The sequence below is a fragment of the Labrus mixtus genome, chromosome 18 (assembly GCF_963584025.1).
Source record: "Labrus mixtus chromosome 18, fLabMix1.1, whole genome shotgun sequence".
Lineage (NCBI taxonomy): Eukaryota > Metazoa > Chordata > Actinopteri > Labriformes > Labridae > Labrus > Labrus mixtus.
In genome coordinates, this window is record NC_083629.1 from 10579209 (window position 1) to 10600317 (window position 21109).

Genomic DNA, 21109 nt, shown 5'->3' on the forward strand with positions numbered 1-21109 from the left:
TCAAGTGTTTGTGTTGGCATGTCGGCGTGCCCCCCCTAACGCTGTAAACCTAGGGGAAACACTGTAATACATCCAGATATACATCTTCACAACTCCTACCTCTTTTATCTGATGTTCTCTTGATCAGTTACACATCCACTCACTCTATGGTCCTCTATCTCTAAACCTTTTCTCACTTTCCAGTGTTGGCAGACAGCGTCCCTTTTGCTGATGAAGATCAGGGGGAAGCCTTTGACTTTGATGACAGTGGTGATGACATTCCTCCTGAGGCTGACAGCCTGCCCCCTGCACCTCCACCTCCTCTAGCCCCCAACAGCAAGGGACAGAGCCAGGACAACATGGTGGCCAGTCACCCTGAAGGCCCTATTCCAAGCCTGGAACCCCCAGCACCTTCAACAACATGTGACACAGCGCCATCAGTAGACACAGCAGCAGCCACAGGCAGATCCCTCTCAACAGGTGGAGCAACAGCAGAAGGAGAGGGGACATCTGCTCCTGAGGGAATTGATAACATAGACGCAGATTTACCACTTCCTCCACCTCCTCCCCTAAACGATGATGATGCAGAGACAGATCCTGGAGAAACAGGTTTGAATTGAAACCCAGAAGTTTATTTATTGCTGCCCCAGAAGTGAGTGAGTAATCATTTAGGAGGGGTGGGGGGCCGTTTAGCTTGAATAATGGTTAAAAATGTTTGATATTTTCTATCAGTAATCAAAAATGCTCCACATTCTCCTGTCATGTTTGTGTGCATTATCTGGCTATAATCCAGGCCCTTCAGATCAATCTGAAGTGAAGCAGTAAAGTGGGGCAGTCTGTCTTTCTCATGACACCTTGTATCTCTGGCTGCCTGGTGCTGGAGGATGTCTGCTTTTTATCACTGAAAGCTGTGACAGCAGCAGCAGCAGGCAGCGTCAGGCTCTTATTCTCACTCACTCACTCACTCACTCACTCACTCACTCACTCACTCACTCACTCACTGGAATGAAAAGATGTATATATATATATTATAGATTTTTTTTCCTGTACATCATGCATGCGTTAACACACTGAAGTCGTTCTATCATCCAAGAAACCTGGAGAAACTACATCAGCTGCAAACATTTTCCCCTAATCATTACCGCTTATTTAGCTCTCCTCTCTACAGAAAGTTTGATCATTTACCATAAACTTACAATGTGCCATTAAGGCATGCTGCTTAAAATGCTCCTCCAATGCATGGAAGAGTGTACTCACACTGAAGAATTATAACTTAAATGGATTGTAACAAAGCTGGAAGCAAGGGGAAGGATTTCTAACTCATAACAGGACTTTTTGAACTGGACAATGTGAGGAGACCAGTCTGTGGTGAAACAAACCTGTTATAGTAGCGCAAATGTGGTTCACAAATGCTCCATAAGGCATACACATTTTATTTACTTTAACTTTACAGTATATGAATTATTAAATTGATTAGTATATGAACTGTCAGGCAAATTTTAACCAATAAAGTTAAACGCCTGAAAATTCACAGACCATGTTGCTGGAGAGGTTACCATTTTTCACTAGTCGGTTTGCAACTTTCTTTGTTTAGAAATGGATTTGTCTGCGTCGCTACCTCTGACAGCATGAACTTTTGATCATGTAGAACACAATTCATTTTGACCTCTGTTAAAGTGATGATGATGCCAACACTGTTGGATCAAACCATAAATAATAAGTTCACAACAACATGACTCTTTAACACTTAATCTCTGTAGGTCGTTAATAATCTAAACTAATAATTGTGTAATTTCTAGTAAATTGATCATGTATTTTATAATCTGACTCATTTCAGCCCAATGTTGCATTTTTCCATTGTTGTGATTTATCTTGACAAATGTTTCTTTGTCTGTCTCCCCAGTCAGAGAAGGCCAGGATGTTCCCATCAATGACCCTAGCACTCTTCCGCCAGTACCCAGGAGCTCCTCTCAGGGCAAAGTCAATCCTTACTCTGTGATTGACATTACCCCTCTCCAACTGCAGCAGCTGGAGCAGCACCATGGACCCTCCTCTTCCCCTTCCACACCAGTAGAGCTGAAGGAAGAAGCAGGAGAAGCTCAGGATATCCACTCCAGCCCTGGTGGCATCACTTCAGGATACTCAGTGCCGGTTCCCTGTGGCTATGCAACCCCCTCGGGTGTACCACTCATCACACCAACTTACACCACACCCGTCATCATTCGACACCTCTCCGTGGATGAGGATGGTAGAGTAGAGCCTGCAGTCGTGGGAATTCTCAATACATGTTTTTTTTTTTTTTTTAAGGATTCAAAAAAGTAACGATGATAATAAGCTGGATTGATACAAGGTCATTTTAAGAAAAAATACTATATGGAGTGATCTGGACATACAGGATCATTGTTTGCATTGTTGGGAAATTCTTCCTCTACTTTGTCTCTATACTCAAAGATAGAGATAGCAGGCTGTGACACGTAAATGCTGTTTCAGCTGCTTCTATCCTCTATGTCTTTTCTTCTTTTTCCTAAAACTTTGCCACAAGGAAGTATGGACTAAATTTAGCCTTCCCCAAAGATCTGTGTTGGCTGTGAGGATTTTCCGGTTTCCCTAAAATCTAGCAGTAGTCGAGTCCAAGCCTGAGGCCTGGCACACTGAGGACTCTCATTACACTGTAATTATCTTACCATGGGCTTACCGCATTGACATAGATTTTTTGGGAAGAGAATTTTCAAAAGTTCATTCTTTGCAGCCATGTAGAATACTCTCTATTTTATTTGCAGTGTTGTTTTTCTTTCAGTCAAAATAAACATTGCAATAACATCCTCCATATAGGTATTGATTTTTCAAATGTTGCAAAAAATAGTTAATTAATTAATTAATCAATCAAGAATTGTAAATAAAGTACATGACCAAAGTGAAAATAATGGATGCATATTTAAAGCAAAACATCATCTCAGCTGATTCACAAATTCCCGAAGAGATTTAGTGTCCATCCAGCACGGTATCATTAGCGACATCTGGTGGCATAAAAAACAAATTACAGGACAGTTTATAATCTTTAAATTTGCTTCACAGTCACTGCTGATTTCTGTAAGGAATATCTTATGTGTTCATTTTATTTTAGAAAATACTGTTAAAGATATATTTGTACAATTCTACAATTTCACTGAACACAAGCTTTTGCCCAAAACGTCCCCTGCATTGCAGCTTATTCTGCACTTGAATCTAGGGACCTGCACGACCTAAAACAATCAAGAACATTGATAAAGTTGAAGGTTTTCTTTGTGTAATGTGTCCTCTCCTTCCTCCTTCAGTCACTGTTGTTGGGACTGGCAACACCTCTGTGGACAGGTATGTGTCTTATTTCACAGTTAGAACATTTTTTAAACATCTTATATATTTAGTGCTGTACCATTTTTGCAAATATGCTTCATTACTTCCCACTCAGAGTTGCAGTTACAGTTACTGACCTTTGCAATTATATATTCTAAACACCAGGGTCCCTAATGTCAGTGGTGATACAAAAAAAATATGTATTTAACCTTTCTGACATTGAGCAGACAAGGAAAAATAATGTATGTTTGCATGTTTCTCAAGTGTTTTCAGTGAGGAATATCCACCAATAAGAGAGGAGGATGCTTTGGCTAAATGGGCATCAGATCCTGCCAACACTGCATGGATGGAAAGTAAGGCATGATAATAAGAGCAAAATGTAATCTAGTCAAGTTGTATCTTTTTAATTAGAAGGAATACTGCTGTTCTCTTTAGTTCTCTGCACTTCCCTCTCCACACTCTGCACGTCTTCTGGCCTCTGTTATCTTTTTTTTCTCTCTCTCTCACTGATGACACAACTGAATTCCCAGACACTTCCTTCCCAGTTCTTTTGAGGAAGCGTGCCTTTGTGAGCTTTTCTTATAGATCCCCCTCTTACTTGACGTCCTGTTTGTGGTATGAACAGCCTGAGCTATCTGATATGAGGAATAACCCACCAGTTCTTGTGAAAATGTCTGCTGCTGTACAGATCCTGATGAGGTGATTTATGATGACGTGCCCAGAGACAACTCAGACTCCAACACAGGTATGGGACTTTTTTTTTATTCTTTATTTTTATTTTTTTAGAACTTATGTGTTTCAGTTTCTTTAGACCCATCATCGCTGCTCAGTTTCGATCTAAGGTCCTCTTTTTTTTTTCCACTTGAAATACTCATTTAGAGTTGCATGAAAATATCATCCTGCTGTAATATTTACATTTGAGCATTAGGGTTTCATTCTTGTTTGTTAACATCAGAAAGAAACCGCATACAAACTTTGCTCTGAGCAAAAACAAATCATCATGACATTACATTTGTAATTTTGGGCAAATTTGGGCAGCAGTAGCTCAGTCTGTAGGGACTTGGGTTGGGAATCGGAGGGTCACCAGTTCAAGTCCCAGCACGGACCAAGTCCAGAAGTTGGTCTGGTAGCTGGAGAGGCACCAGTCCACCTCCTGAGCACTGCTGAGGTGCCCTTGAGCAAGGCAGACTAGACAGAGTGTAAAAACAAATTTCCCCTCGCGGTATCAATAAATTATTATTATTATTACATTTACAGGATGCATTTCATGGCTACTGTTTGTGAGAGAGGGATGTTGTTATTGTGTGTATCTGCGTCTACGTCATACAGATCCAGAGGAGATGATCTACGATGACGTCGAGTTCGGTGAGGAGGGTGGCTGCAACAGTTCCCTCGACAACGGCTGGAGCTCGAGTGAGTTTGAAAGCTATGACGAGGCGAGTGACGGGGAAGGTCGCGCTGAAAACGGCCTGCCCCATGCCTTCATGAGAGGAAAGCCACCGCAGAGGAAAACACACGTGTGTACAATTATCTTCCTCCCAGCATTACAGACATTTGAACTATTGAAATAGCTAAATTTAGTTTTCTCTCAACTCTTCCCATATCCTGTTTGATATTGATTCTGGAGTTAGTGATTTTGTTTAAATGTAAATATTCTAAGATAAAAAAAATCTTTTTTTTTTTTTTTTTTTTTTAGCTTGTTCAACATTTGGTAGAGTTTATTTGTGGATCAAGATTTGAATAATTAAAAGTCTATTTGTACATTTGATGTTGATTACACCATTTGCTTCTGCAGACCTTGGAGAGATGTTTCTATCTAGAGACAGCTTGCTTAAATCTGTAACGTTTTGGCTTGTGGTTTTGAGAATTCAACTTCACTTTTTTTTTTTAAGTGTAGCCTGTTCAGAAATGAGAAATGCAGATTGGCCTAGGAATACAAGGGGGACAACTGGCCCCTCTTATTGGAAAGTTGTTAAATAAAACAACAACAGTGGCACTTATCGGTTGCCATGTTTCCCTCTTATAAGATAATGCCCATGAACCTCAGATCACGTGAGCCACACCGTCTCCATGCACAATTTACGGCAGTATTATGCAAGAATTGGCATTTTCTGAGATTAGGCACCCCTGTAGTTTAGGGGGTCCAGTAAGACTCACACCGTTTTGCTCAGTCACTCTCTTGTTTTCTCTTCTCCGTCAATTTCCGATTCGGTCTCTTTGCCCCTGCCATGTTATTTCTGTACTTAGAAAAATAAAACTAGTACAGACTGGCATCAAGAGGTTCTTCTTTCTGGGCTATCTGCTAGAAAGCCATGCAGTAACTTCCTACTGGAGATCATACTGTACATGCTCAATCCAATTAGAAAACATACAAGAACAGGGCATTAGTGCACAGAGTAGGATCCATCTCCCTTTTAAACATCAGTTAGATGACTTTGAAGTAATCTTTTATTGCATGAGGATATAGTCTGCCTTCTGGCAACACATATCAGGATTACAGTGAGTGAACAGTGGCTCTAAGGTGCAAGTTAATTCCAAAACCATAACCAGTAACACGTGCTTTGCTTTCTAGCTCTCTCAAGATCTGACACGCTTGAAAGAACACTATGAGAAAAAGATGAAAGATCTAATGGCAAATACAGTGGGAACGGTAGAGCTACAGCAGCTAAAACAGAAACACGAGCAGAAGGTAAACTACCTGAGGCTCACCTCACCTGTCTGTGCTAGACAACGTAGTTCCATCCCTTTTGCTCTCAGTCCAGCTAACCACTTTTGGGTGTCTCTCACTGACTCCATACATCCTGCTCTGATATGAATGGCTTGTGGTGGTGGTACTGGTAATGGGTTTTGCATACATATCATTAGCTCCTTGTCTGCTGCTGCACTGACCTGTCCTGCTATACGTGTATGCATCAGAGGCTATAATGCTTAGGATGTATTTTTTTTATAAGCAGTTGTTAGATTGTACATTCATGATTTATTGTTATCTCCATCCTTACTCTAACACTGCTCCTGTCCAGCTGATCTCAGTTGAGTAGCTTTTTTTTAACCATAGAACTTTTCAAAGTAAACTGAACTTCACCTCATAACAAACTTCTCAACTATGAAAACAATAGCGTTGTTTCTCCTGCCAAAAAGATAATAGTGTTCGTTGTCTCATAAAAGATGCAAAAGCTGGTGAAGGCAGCTAAGGATGGGACCAAAGATGGGCTTGAGAAAACCAAAGCTGCGGTAAAGAAGGGACGCTCTTTCATCAAAACCAAGTCATTTTGTCAAGGTATGTGATTCATAAAAGGCTGCTATTCTTCACAGAAAGAATCTTCTCCCCATTCCTTTTGTTTATTTTTTAATTACTGTAAAAATGGAGGTTCTCTGCGGCGCCAGAAAGCAAAGCAGTTATGATGTACGCCCCATGAAAAGAGGCTGTAGTCCAGCAGCTGTGGATTTAAATCTGGCCTCAGCCCTTTGCTGCATGCTAAGCCCCACGCTCTCCTCTCAATGTTTCCTGTCTGTCTTCAGCTGTCCTATCCAATAAAAAATCACCCAAAAATATGACTGAAATGAAGGTTCTCTTATATGAGTAAGGGGCAACAGAGCAACAAAAAAATCCCTTCCCTCAGCTTGATGCCTTTTCTTTCTTTTTCTGGTTAATGACATTTTTTTTTCTTGATTTGTGCTTCTGAAACTTGTAGAGAGGAAGTCGGCCTGTTTTGAGGATGAGGAGTCTGAGCTCTTCATTGAGGTGGACTGTTTCAATGTGGAGCCAGTTCTGTGTCCAGCACCAGAGGGTCTTTCACAGCAACAGGTAATGAAAAATCACAAACATTTTGTATCCCCAATTATGTCATTCTATGCTGTGTGAATTTGTGAAAAACATCTGAATTTACAATTTGTTTTATGATGGGTTTTTTTCTGTATCGTTCTCCTACAGCTGGTGAGAAGATGTATACTGGGATCTATTTTGGAAAGTGAGAAGAACTATCTGGACGCACTGAAGAGGATATTAGAGGTATGCAAGTGCAGCGAAGTGATTGTGAAATTTACTTTTAAAAGGTTGGTTATTACAGTTCACATTCTCTGCTTCATCAGCAATACGAGAAGCCCCTGTCTCAGATTGAGCCGAAGCTGCTGAGCGACAGGAAACTGAAGATGACCTTCTATCGTGTGCGGGAGATCCTGCAGAGCCACTTCCTGTTCCAGATCGCCCTGGCAAGCCGTGTCGCTGAGTGGGACAGCCTGGAGATGATTGGGGATGTCTTTGTGGCATCGGTAAGTTATCATTTTAAAGCCTTTTTTTTTTTTTTACAAGAACTGCACCCAAATATATGTAACTGAAAATGCATCCATTAGAAGCTGTAGCTCTGAGTTTGTTGGAATCTAGTTTTTGTTCAATTATTTGCTTTTGTGAAAGCATGCAGCACGGCTATAAAACTGTCCTACCATCCTACTTCAAAGAGACTTGCTCTGAGGCAGGCCCAGAACACTAAACTTTGCTTTTTTATATATTTTATTATCAAACCCTATGTTCGCTCTGGCTTCTTGACAACATCAAAGCAAAAGACCATATCTCCAACGGTCATGCTCTCCCTTTCACTTCCTTGTATTGACACATAAATGGAGCCCTGGCATGACATCAGATGATCAGTAAGAGCCACATTAGACTTGTTTAAAGTCTGTTCCCTGCCCTCGCTAACCTTACAACTCACAGTCATCATTAAAACAACAGGACTCACACCCTTGACACTTATTTAGGTAACGGAATAGTCCCTCATCCTTAGAGGCTTTCATAATATAAAAGAGAGTTGAAAATAGATATTTCTAAATGGCAAGATCAAGGTTTTTTTTTGAAGATTTATTTTTGGGCTTTTTGTGCCTTTAATGGAGAGATAGGACAGTGGATAGAGTCGGAAATCAGGGTGAGAGAGTGGGGAATGACATGCGGGAAGGAGGCCACGGGTGGGAAGTGAACCCGGGCCGCCTGCTCGAGACAACAGCCTCCATACATGGGGCACGCGCACTAACCACTGCGCCACCAGCGCCCCTGCAAGATCAAGTTTTAACTGGTAACAAAAAAGGAATACTTTGTGATTTGAGTATATTATACAAAGCTTTTTCTTATAGGCTTTAAGCAGCACAGGACTGGGAAGATAATTTGGCTTTGGCCTCAAACTGGCCCCTTACTATCGGTCAAACATGACATAACTATACATCAACTATGTGCCCCCTTAAAAAGATCTCCCACATTATTCCCTCAAATCATTACAAAGCTGAGAAGTAAGTACCATACACACAAACAGTATAATGGTGTGTATCAACTCTGTTTAGACTGACTCCCTTGTGGTCAGAGGTGACTATGGAGACAAATATCCTTTCTCATTTAAAGGTTTGTAAAAAGTATTTAATCAGGTTGTGAGAGAATTAATTCTCATTTCCAACGAAACATTACTACTAATATTTTATATACATGTATACAATATGCATTAACTGTTCAATGTAACTAACTGACATAATGTATGATTGAAAATCTACATTTAAATACTTGAGAAATAGCTATGTTTCTTTTATTGACATTTTATGGTACTTTATATTTCTACTCCATTACATCTCAGAGTACTCTGTGCTTTAGGATGATCTTTTTTCTTTTTTACCTAATAATGATATACTGATACCATACAGAGCTTTTTCTCACAGGGCTATGACAGACCATCATTAGCTCTAACGCTTATTGATAAGACCTCACACTGCTACCCGACACATACACACACACACACACCTGCTCTAATCCTGCTCTCTGCCTGACAGTGCCACACACGTCTCCACCTGTGGCTTTATGACGGTGAGTACTGCAGAAGCAGACCATGCTGAAGTAACTTTAAACATTTCCGGCATCTTGACTGAAAAGTCTTTTGAATTTACGCTGCATTACATATCCAAGGGATAATTTTGACACTACGGTTTCACTGCCTCCAGACACTTTCACTTTCTGAGTAGAAAGTGAACAGAGTGGGGAGAGGAAGCTGTAGAGACAGTCCTGTAGGAGGCGTGATTGAGCCAGCCAGCTTTCATTATAAAGAAAATAACCAATGGGCCACTTCCTCTAGCTTTTCACAGCACAGCACTATTATTACAGGTCATAAGACAGAACCTTATTACTTCTACCAATTAAATATATATATATATAATGAAGCCATGCGGGCAAAACATGTTGTTTATTTGAGTATGTAATTAGATAAAAAGAAGAAGTAATTCAGCGCTCTTGTGTTTGGTTAATCTTTATATATTGTATATATATCTATATATATATATATATATAGAGATATAGATATACTGTATATTAGGAATGTCAAAAAAAATTAATACAGTTAATTGCAATGAATTGCATGTTTGAAAATTCCATTACTTCGCATTTAAAAAGTAAAACATTTTAGGCTTTTATTTTGAATTTTTGTACTGTCTTGAGCTCTGAGTACATTACTTGCTATTTGAATTCAAGCCTGCTTTTATTTGAAATAAAGTAAGGACCTTCTGGTAGATTAGAGGTTACGATATTAACTTGAGTAAAGGGAAAAATGAATTTGTTACAGATAAAAAACGGAATAAGACTGAAAACAGCTAAAAAGGCTGGTGAAAAAGTGAAATGTTGGATGTCAAGAGGTGGATATTACTTTGGACTTGTCAACTGAGTTTTTTTTAAATTAACATTAGACATTCAAAGATGCAGCAGTGTTGCTCTCTTCCATCACTGTGACTACGAGGAGATACTGCAGAGGCTTATCTTCGGTGCACCTAAAGGGACAAACTAGTATGTGATTAATCGCGATAAAAAAAATGTAAGCTTTAATTTCAGACCTTAATTAATCGTGATTAACTATTTAATGCTGAAAGCCCTAGTATATATATCTTAATTTAGTATATAAGCAGTTAAGAAACCAAAAACAGATTTTATAAGTTACATTCAGGCACATTTAAAACAAATTCAGTTTTTGTCTGTAATTGAAATACAAATTGAACATTTAAAAAAAAGAATGAAGCTATAAAAATGAAACTTCTCTTAGTGCCTATCTCAGGAAATTACATTTGTCATTGTAATCAAAGATGCAAAAATAGCAACTAGGAGTTTCAGAACAGTGTGTCATGGTTTCAAATATAATCCTCTCACATAGAACCATGATGGATGATCTGCTACTGCCAGACAGCAGCTTCAACATGTTGCCACTCGCTGTTTTTTTCTTATAACAATATACAGTGGGTACGGAAAGTATTCAGACCCCTTTACGTTTTTCACTCTGTTTCATTGCAGCCATTTGCTAAAATCAAAAAAGTTCATTTTATTTCTCATTAATGTACACTCAGCACCCCATCTTGACAGAAAAAAAACAGAAATGTAGAAATTTTTGCAAATTTATTGAAAAAGAAAAACTGAAATATCACATGGTCATAAGTATTCAGACCCTTTGCTCAGTATTGAGTAGAAGCACCCTTTTGAGCTAGTACAGCCATGAGTCTTCTTGGGAATGATGCAACAAGTTTTTCACACCTGGATTTGGGGATCCTCTGCCATTCTTCCTTGCAGATCCTCTCCAGTTCTGTCAGGTTGGATGATGAACGTTGGTGGACGGCCATTTTCAGGTCTCTCCAGAGATGCTCAATTGGGTTTAGGTCAGGGCTCTGGCTGGGCCAGTCAAGAATGGTCACAGAGTTGTTCCGAAGCCACTCCTTTGTTATTTTAGCTGTGTGCTTAGGGTCATTGTCTTGTTGGAAGGTGAACCGTCGGCCCAGTCTGAGGTCCTGAGCACTCTGGAAGAGGTTTTCTTCCAGGATATCTCTGTACTTGGCCGCATTCATCTTTCCTTCAATTGCAACCAGTTGTCCTGTCCCTGCAGCTGAAAAACACCCCCATAGCATGATGCTGCCACCACCATGTTTCACTGTTGGGATTGTATTGGGCAGGTGATGAGCAGTGCCTGGTTTTCTCCACACATACCGCTTAGAATTAAAGCCAAAAAGTTCAATCTTGGTCTCACCAGACCAGAGAATCTTCGTTCTCATAGTCTGGGAGTCCTTCCTGTGTTTTTTGGCAAACTCTATGCGGGCTTTCATATGTCTTGCACTGAGGAGAGGCTTCCGTCGGGCCACTCTGCCATAAAGCCCCGATTGGTGGAGGGCTGCAGTGATAGTTGACTTTGTGGAACTTTCTCCCATCTCCCTACTGCATCTCTGGCGCTCAGCCACAGTGATCTTTGGGTTCTTCTTTACCTCTCTCACCAAGGCTCTTCTCCCATGATTGCTCAGTTTGGCTGGACGGCCAGGTCTAGGAAGAGTTCTGGTCGTCCCAAACTTCTTCCATTTAAGGATTATGGAGGCCACTGTGCTCTTAGGAACCTTGAGTGCTGCAGAAATTCTTATGTAACCTTGGATCTGTGCCTTGCCACAATTCTGTCTCTGAGCTCCTTGGGCACTTCCTTCAACCTCATGATTCTCATTTGCTCTGACATGCACTGTGAGCTGTAAGGTCTTATATAGACAGGTGTGTGCCTTTCCTAATCAAGTCCAATCAGTTTAATTAAACACAGCTGGACTCCAATGAAGGAGCAAAACCATCTCAAGGAGGATCAGAAGAAATGGACAGCATGTGAGTTAAATATGAGTGTCACAGCAAAGGGTCTGAATACTTATGACCATGTGATATTTCAGTTTTTCTTTTTTAATAAATTTGCAAAAATTTCTACATTTCTGTTTTTTTTCTGTCAAGATGGGGTGCTGAGTGTACATTAATGAGAAATAAAATGAACTTTTTTGATTTTAGCAAATGGCTGCAATGAAACAAAGAGTGAAAAATGTAAAGGGGTCTGAATACTTTCCGTACCCACTGTATGCTTTCTAACTTCCTCTTTACCTTAAAGCACCTTGAATTCTGTAAGAAATCAATTCTGTTCTCAAACTTGTTTTTGCCTTTTCCCCTGATTCACACAGTAAGCATCCTTTGATCAGCCGGCTCATTCACTTCAACATTAATGAGCTGCTTTGGGAAATCTTTCTATGTTTGGTGCACCGCATTTTCTAGTTTTGTGTTCATGTAAACTTGAAGCATGAATCCCACAAACTGTTTTACAAATCGTAACCAACTACATGTCATTTGGTTATAAGAAGGGCATTCATTCTGTCAATGTTCAATGTTGATTAAAGCAGAACTGGCCTGTATGTAAGAAATCAATAAAGTGTCCAATCACAGATATTTTGAACCTCATTGTGTAAATATGCATTAAGGGAACCTAAGTGCATTGCTAAAACTGGTAGTGGACATGATGACTTCCCCCCCTCCTCCCCAATATTCTTATTATACTTTTTTTATTTTTAAACACACATACAGACAGATCAAATAAAACAACAGAACAGACAACACACCTTGGTCACAACTTAAATTTCTCACCTACATCTCAGATACATGGCATACCGTAAATGTTATAGTTAAGAGGATTATTGCCTGTAACCACATCAGCATGGCATGAAGAATGTTATATTATCCAAGCATGTATAGGGAACACTCTATAACACTATAATAACTACAGTTGACAGTGATACAGCATTTGTTTTTGTTTTTAGATTAACAAATTAAAACATAAGAAGCATTGAGTTTTAAGCAAGCTCACAAAACAAAGCATACAATAAAGGTAATCAAATGAAAAAATGAAATATATTTTAGAAAGTATTCTGACTTATGACCCAAAACTATCTCTTTGCTTGTTTTGGGGCCTGTAATCCGCCATTCCCTTTAATACAGAAATCACAAGTCTTTTTGTCAGTATATCTAAAGAAGGTCTCGATTTTACACTTGAATCTATTTGTTAGATATCCTATTGGCATGAGGTCAAAGATTAGTTTATGCCATCCTAGGATAGTAGCTGGTGCATTTTCAACCCATCTTATTATGTTTTAAGACTTCAGTTTTGTTTTCATTTGGTTTAAGAAGGTTCTTCCAAATCCAGCATGTGATGGCATTTTCAAATAGATTGCAAAGTAAGAAGGTGATTTCATTAAACATGCAGAGAAAACCAGCTGAGCTATACTATATACACTATACTATATCTATACTATATTCAACGATTTTAGATAGAAGGTAGATACATTAAGGCTATTTGAGTTGCTTTAGTTTAATGGTATTGTTGAACCCATCTTTTTTAAAAACATTTTTATAAGACTGAAAGCCAAACCAAAATCTCATCAGTATCTTCGAACACATGCCCATGAAATAGCATGACCTATATTCTTGTAAGTGGTTAATGTTGTGACGGTCACTGCCTTAGTCAGGCTATAACTAATTGATTCTGTCACCCTAGTTCTTGAGGAGTTGGATGGTCCAATCTAGAGCACCTGGGCCTGTTGCTTGCAGGGCATAAAAGCCCGACCCCAGGGTGGATCTTGTCTCTCTCTCTCTCTCTCTCTCTTGCCTAACATTGACATTCATTCTATGTTTGTTTGTACTATGGTTGTGGGTGCGTTGTTCAAATAAATCATTGTCACCTCAATTTAAGTTGTTCTTTCTCATATTTGTCATGGCCATGGAGCCAGGTTATGACAATATGTATACATCTGTGTTTCTGAACAGTTCTCCAAGTCCATGGTGCTGGATGCCTACAGTGAGTATGTGAACAACTTCAGCACTGCGATGGCGGTGGTGAGGAAGACGTGCGCCTCCAAACCTGGCTTCCTGGAATTCCTCAAGGTTTGAGAGCCAACAAATTGACAATACAAAAACATTAAGCATATTTGGCATCACTACTAACCCGTCTTTTCACCTACAGCATCGTCAGGAGAGCAGTAGTGACAGAGTGACTCTGTACAGCCTGATGATGAAACCTATCCAGAGATTTCCACAGTTCATTCTGCTTCTTCAGGTATGATGGAATCTTATTGTAAGCTCCTTGACAGAAGACTGCAGACATCCAGAAGATATAAGGGTATATAGAATCACCAGCAGAGGGCGCACCATTCACATAAATCAAGGCACTTTGTTTTCAAAGCTTTAACCTTTAGGGGGACGTCTCAGGCCCTTAGGGGGAATGGTTTCCTCAGATCTCTTTTCATCTTGCCCTGGCATATTAACAGTTACTGTGCCTCTTGCAGAATAATGTGGGACAGTATAAACACGCATAGTCTCTTTTTCTATTATTAAATACATATCAGTCATGAGGATTTGTGCTATACATCAAATGACTGAAGATGTGATTGTAGAGTTTATTCCATTAACTTCTTTCGTACCTAAAAGCTGGAGATGCTTCATCAGCAGATGCCTAATGTTTGACTTCTCTTTGCATTCTCATCAGGACATGCTGAAGAACACACCAGTGGGTCATGCAGACCGTCTGCCCCTGCAGATGGCCCTGACCGAACTGGAGACACTGGCAGAGAAGCTCAATGAAAAGAAGAGGGAAGCTGACCAGCGCTGCGAGATCCGTCACATTGCAAAGGCCATGAACGAACGCTACCTCAACAAGGTTGGCCCTCTGCTCAGTGTGTGTTCACCAACATACGTGTGTTTACATCGATTGGTAGAATGTTTTTGTCTAATATGCTAATTCTCTGAACTTGGTACGATTAAATAAACAGTGCTAACAGAGATTGGAAATCATACTGTCCTTTCATTTAGAATAACTGACTTATTATTACCCTCTAGCTTCTGAGCAATGGCAGCCGCTACCTGATCCGCTCAGACGACATGGTGGAGACGGTCTACAACGAGCGTGGTGAAATCATCAAAACTAAGGAGCGACGCCTCTTCCTGCTCAACGATGTCCTCATGTGCGCCACACCCAATATACGGTAAGAGTGACCACAAACCAGACCTGCACTAATCTCTCCTTGAACTGGCACCACCGGAAGCAAAATGTTGTAATGCTTTACCATTTTACAATTTTAGAATTGTGTTGTTGTGTAGATATTCCTGTTCTCCTTTCGCCTACTGTAAGGACTTCCACTGGAATTTCCCGCCAGTAAAGTAATTTAAGACAAGGTCACTAAACATAAATTGAAAATAAACTCTTAAGAGTTGAGAAAGATGGCAGGAATTGAATGTTACTGTGTCCTTGGAGTGACTTTTGACCACACTGCCTCTCTGGGTTTAGACTGATTGTACCCACTGTGGTTTGCAAAGTAAACCTCATTGGGTGCACTGTGCCAAGAGCCAAGAGTGATGGAGAGCCCCATCCCTGGACTTTTTAGTTCCTGGCCTGTAATTGTAACATCCTGGTCACCACATAAACATGCACTCACCCAGAAAATTGAGAAATTTACCTCCAAATCTTTCAAACATGGCCTCCATAGGCCTCCTCCATTTGCACAGAAGTTTGATTATCCTTTCTTCTTGACATGCACTCATATTTCATATTACTTAAACACACACACACACACACACACACACATGCATTTTTCTGTGCAGACGAGAAGTTTACTAAATAATCCATTGCCACCAAACCACATAACCTTCATCTCTCTCTGCTCTGTCTAGATCTCAGGATGGCAGTGGCAGTGGTAATGGCAATGTCTCACTCGACCAGAAGTTCCTCCTGAAGTGGAGCGTGCCTTTGAGCTTCGTGGAGGTGCTAGAGTTTGGATCCAGCGAGGACATGGCCGAGAACAGCCACTACCCAGCACCCCATTCTGGGGAGAAGGTGGTCATCAACGCTAAGCCAAGTATGAACCAAAGTGTCTAACTCTGTTTTTTAACAAGTCTGTCTGTTTGAGAGTATCAGGTATTTTGGGATAAATTATTTTATATGCTATCAGGGATTTGAGTCTCTCTATAGGAGTCAACTAGTGAACTGCTTTTGCCCTGATGACTGGTGAAGGGAGTTCTCAGGGTTAATTGAAGGTGATTAGCTCAATGCTTGAGTTGATCATGTGGTTGTCATGGGCTTTGAAGAACAGTAATTGTGAAAACTTAACAATCAAATTTGCATTAATTTGATAGAATACATTAATCCACAGACTTAAAACAAATAGAAGAAGTTATTTTTACGTTATGAATCCATAAAATACTTTACATCATGGACATTCCTGGAAATGGTGTCAACACTGCACAGACCATCCAGCCACTCGGTGTGTACTTTTTTTTCCTTCTGCTGGCTGCTGACTGCTGACTGCAATGATTTCAGTCTTTCCACTGGGTTCTCCCCTGTCACAGACAGCTGCTCAGCCGCTTTAAAAGGCTCAGATCAGACACACAAGAGGCATAATGAGAGTGTATGATTGCGGTAACAGCACTGCAGTTTTTTATTCTAGGAACTATATTTGTTTTTGTGTATGAGCTACTGCCAAGTCAATTCTAGTGCTCAGTGTAAGGCCAGCGAGTGCCTCATACTAATGTTTTTCCCTGGTCTGTAGAAGGTTGTTCGTATTCAAATGGGAACTCTCTCACTCTCTATCTCTAATCTGAAGTCTTTAATACAGTTACATAATGTTCAGTCTTTTGCAGCCAGGTGTCACAGTGTCAAATTTATGAGTGGATGAATCCTGTTATGGTTTATATGTGATTCAGCATAGAGTGTCTCTCCCCTGTTTGATTATTTATAGAGTAACTGTTCAGTGACGCCGGCATACATCTCAACCCTTTAGTGAAATTAAGCTCACACAACTCATGTAATTTAAGTAGTTCCCCATCTGAAGCCTTTGCATATACACATCCTCATCTTCCTTTGCTGTAATTGTTTTCTGCATTACAGTATTTCAACTCTTCGTATGTATCTTTTATATTCTTTTCCTTTACCTCAACCTATAGCACATTACGTGGTCTCCTTTGCATCCCCCTCCTGCCAGATCACCTGTCTCCCTCTGATACTTCACCAGACTGTATGAACAGATGGAACAAACAGAGCTGAGTAATGTCTGCTCTGTCTGAAGGGCGTTCTTTGGGCTGAAAGAGACAGACGGGTTCAAAGCCTCGTCTCCACCTGATGTGATGTTAATACAAGTGATACAGGTGTATGTGCACTCTTCTTGAAGGCCTGAGTAAGACCATACGGGTTGCTGTGTATTGTTTAATTCTTACATACAGCGGAATGTGTTATTAGACACTTCACTCACTCTAATTTAGTTATTCCCTTACAAATGTCTCTTTGTGTGTCTGTGGGAATGTGTGTGAGCGTTCAAAAGAGAGCATTGCCTTGGACCTTTTTGACAAGTGGAAATGATTGTTTCTCAATCCGCTGTGTTCAGCCAAAAGCAGCTCGTTGACCAAGGCTGCTTGAAGACAATGGAAGGACTCTCCAGAATATGATGTCACCTCTCTGTGTGTCTCTCTGCTTAGGTCATCTCCTCTTTATGCTGGATAGCAATCAGACCCGCCGCGCAGACTGGTCATTTGGAGGTTCGCTCCTGCTGCTTACCATGTAATTTGTAGATATTGTGTTTGTTTTGAGGAAGTGTGTAACTGCTGGGATGACTGGTGTGATTCCTGTGATGCTTCCAGGCCCTGTTGTGTTTGAAACCTCGTGGCATTTGGCGCTCACACAAAGAGCCATTCAAGAAGTTGGACCCAGATTGAAATGGGTTACACAGAGCCAGTTTTTTTTTCTTTTCAGTGGGAAGGTCCAATTCAGGCATGGTAGAAAGGTTGAATAAAGCTAAAATATGGTAATCATGGATATATAGATTTAGCCTTGTTTTTACACACAGAGGAAACTTTAAAAAGGGATATTCCTAAACATGTTATACATAACATTTATATTATTAAATAATATCAATCATTTTTTGTATTAAGTGGAGTCTTAAAATAACACTATCATGTAATGTTGGCTTTAAATAAAGCTGTAGTTGGACATCATAGAGCATGCACGAGAGGTTTATTCAGCATTTTTATCATGACCTGAATTCAGCCCCCTGTGTCTCAGCCTCAGCTAAAACAGATCAGCCATGAAAATTGCATGGAGCACAATTAGGGACAGATAGTTAAAGTGAATAAAACAGCACAACATGCTCTTGTTCTTTTTCAGTAGTTCAAGTAATTAATGTACAGATTGTCTTTAGATGTGTTGCAGGGTGGCCATTATCTGACCCAGTGACATGAATGAAATACGATTAGAAGTCACTGACCATGAGAATATCAATGAAATCAAAAAACCCACATCCGCGCCTGTAGGCCTGCTGTGCTCGGCTTGAATCTTTGTGTCTCGTGATGCTCATGCATGATTTCAGGACGACAAAGAATTTCTCAGACGGTTGGCAGCATCTTGTGTAGAAACTCAGAGGGGAGACACTTTGGAGTAAGAGTGAGACCACCTACGAATGCAAACTTTGGTGATGCACAAACGGGGATAAAAGTTTCCCCTGGATGCCCAGTCAACGAGACCTTCAGTGGAGGACTGCACTGGGTTGCCATGGAGTTGAAGCACCAGACAGACTCTGTGTGACTATTGTGGTAGAAGACGAGGAGGAGGAGGAGGAGAAGAGAGGAAAGGGAGAATGGTGAAAGCAAACAGGACATTTCAGTGCCAAGGAGACAAATGCTATTTAACTATTTGTTTCCTGATGCTCACTCTCAACAGCTAATGTTCTGTACTCTATAAAGTTTGCAGGTAGGTTTTGATTTGAAAGAGTCCTTTATTGTTAAATGAACCATTTAATTAAATGACCTCAATATTTTTTCTGTTGATGATTTGCCCTAGTGACATGTATACCCAATGTATTTCAACTGGGAAAGAGAGAGAGAGAGATTTGGAATCATTTTATACTTTGAAATTGTGTTTTTTAATTGAATCTGACAATATATTGGTTGCCTTAATGCTTTGGCAAAACTGTGTTTATGAGACTTTCCTGAATCCTGAAGCCTTTGAATTGAAAAAGGGAGAGAGAGATGGGGGAGGGAGGGAGAGAGAAGGCCTTCCAGAGCTTTGATGAGCCATGCGGTTGTATTCTGTTCAGACAGGCTGTGTGCACACAAAGTAAGCCCTTGTTTCTTTTTGACACAGAACAATAACACAGTTCAGCTCTAATCTCATCACACAGAAAGTTGAGTTATGATATTTTGATTGGAAAAGACCACCAAACAGTCATAACTGTTGCTTAGCAACCATTCTAAAGAACAAACAAATCATGTCCTACCAAAGAGACTTATCAACAATTCATCATATCATCCAATTTTTTGATGTATGTGTATGAAATTAATATGAATCAAACATTTGTGCTCTGCTTTCATGATTTTATTTTTTTACTTTAAACCTGCTTTGTGCTGCTAGACAACCTTGCCTCACACAAGAATTTGAAACTTCAAACAACCAAAAAATGTGTCAAAAGCATTCAAAATGTAAAACTAACAATACCTCCTGATCACATATATCTAATGAACTATTATACACATATACAGATATAACTACACTAGTAAAGAATAGAAAGGATGGTATGTGCTGACATGCAGAAACACAGATACAATGCAGCCTCTGAACGCTAACATGATGAGATCACAATGTTCTTGTGAACGAACAAGCACACTAGTGAGTTAGTGATTCATTGCCAAGTTTACAGAGCTGCCACACTGCTCCCCGTGGGAACCTGACTGATTGGCCTTTATTGATCTTGTTCTGTGTTTGCCCAAATGAAGTGCTTCTCTCATCAGACTGCCCTCCATCATTACTGCTGGTGTTGTATCCAAATGTCTATAAGAGCAGAACCCAGCTTTTTACACCTCTGCTCAATGCCTTTGCTACTTATCTTATGCCATTTTTCTTTCCAGCTCACATAAGGACCCTCCTTTTTTATAGAGTTACTCAGTTAACTTTGAGTTGAAAATATACCTTTAAATAATAATTTTTAAAATTTTGGGCAGTTTAATCTTTTCATGTATGAACAGCCTGCATGCATCAGTTTCCCATCAGTTGTAAATGATTTGTTGTGCATATGGCTGTTTTTTTTTACGATTCTTTTGGGGGGTTTGTTTCTTTGCAGACAAGTTGTACATGGGCCCAGGTCAGCTGTACCAGGACCTGCAGAACCTGATCCATGACCTCAGCCTGGTGAACCAGATCTCCAGCATGATCTGCAGCCTCAAGGGCAATTACCAGGTAATATATGATCTAAGCTCTGAGTTAAAGTAACATCATTTTAACATTTCTCGTCTTCATTTTCCCATGAGGGAAGCTTGACGGTAGTACAAAAATAATTATTCATCATATTAAATCTGGATAAGCTTCATTTTATCACGTCTGAGAGGGTCAAAGGTCAAATTGAAAACACTTATAATAACGGAGGACATGTATTCTATGTTACTTGGCTAAGTCTGACATCTTGGAGTAGTTATACTGTCTGTTAATATTCTTGGAAGCTTGACAAAAGTTGACATTGACAAATGTTCCTCCAATGTACCTCAGGACTTTTAAAATCACATCCATCGTGTTTCCCTTCAGACGTCCAGAAGGGCTGGGCTGTTATGGAGGCGTATAATGTTTAACTTGTGGAATGTGCCAGCGTGGGCAATTTGTCTCTCGGAGACTAGGAGTCTCTTAAGTCTCGATTTGCACCGTTCAAGCCTGTCGTATCATTCGGCCACACACACACACACACACACACACACACACACACACACACACACAGACACACATGCCTATGTGTACTGTTGTGATGAAGGTTTACTTTGCAGAACACAGCGTGAGTGTGCGCTGCTGTGTTTGTGCTGTGCTGGTCTGTCAGGAACAGAGTGGGAGGCAGGGCAACAGAGCAGCTCTCAGAGATGTGGGTTGATGGGAAATGGAAGAAAGAAGCAGAGCCAAGATGTGTGAGCTGTACACTACTTACACTCTATTTCAAAACC

The 21109-nt window shown here is 40.2% G+C and overlaps 2 protein-coding genes across 4 annotated transcripts in view; one reads left to right on the forward strand and one right to left on the reverse strand.

The window, feature by feature from the left end:
- The window catches only part of si:ch211-195o20.7 (cytospin-A), a 404502-nt gene that overhangs the window by 231477 nt on the left and 151916 nt on the right, over positions 1–21109 (reverse strand). The window lies entirely within an intron of this gene.
- arhgef10 (Rho guanine nucleotide exchange factor (GEF) 10) overlaps positions 1–21109 on the forward strand; it is a 57201-nt gene that overhangs the window by 12105 nt on the left and 23987 nt on the right. For 2 of the 3 annotated variants that reach the window (XM_061062661.1, XM_061062660.1), the window contains exons 3-19: positions 184–588; positions 1883–2227; positions 3294–3330; positions 3577–3665; positions 4001–4057; positions 4642–4829; positions 5885–6001; positions 6478–6589; positions 7005–7117; positions 7244–7321; positions 7402–7581; positions 13919–14035; positions 14115–14207; positions 14637–14807; positions 14987–15132; positions 15818–16002; positions 20248–20363. In XM_061062661.1, the coding sequence (XP_060918644.1) occupies positions 184–588; positions 1883–2227; positions 3294–3330; positions 3577–3665; positions 4001–4057; positions 4642–4829; positions 5885–6001; positions 6478–6589; positions 7005–7117; positions 7244–7321; positions 7402–7581; positions 13919–14035; positions 14115–14207; positions 14637–14807; positions 14987–15132; positions 15818–16002; positions 20248–20363 (2549 nt within the window). The remainder of the gene's footprint in view (positions 1–183; positions 589–1882; positions 2228–3293; positions 3331–3576; positions 3666–4000; positions 4058–4641; positions 4830–5884; positions 6002–6477; positions 6590–7004; positions 7118–7243; positions 7322–7401; positions 7582–13918; positions 14036–14114; positions 14208–14636; positions 14808–14986; positions 15133–15817; positions 16003–20247; positions 20364–21109) is intronic. The other variant, XM_061062662.1, reaches the window with a different exon arrangement.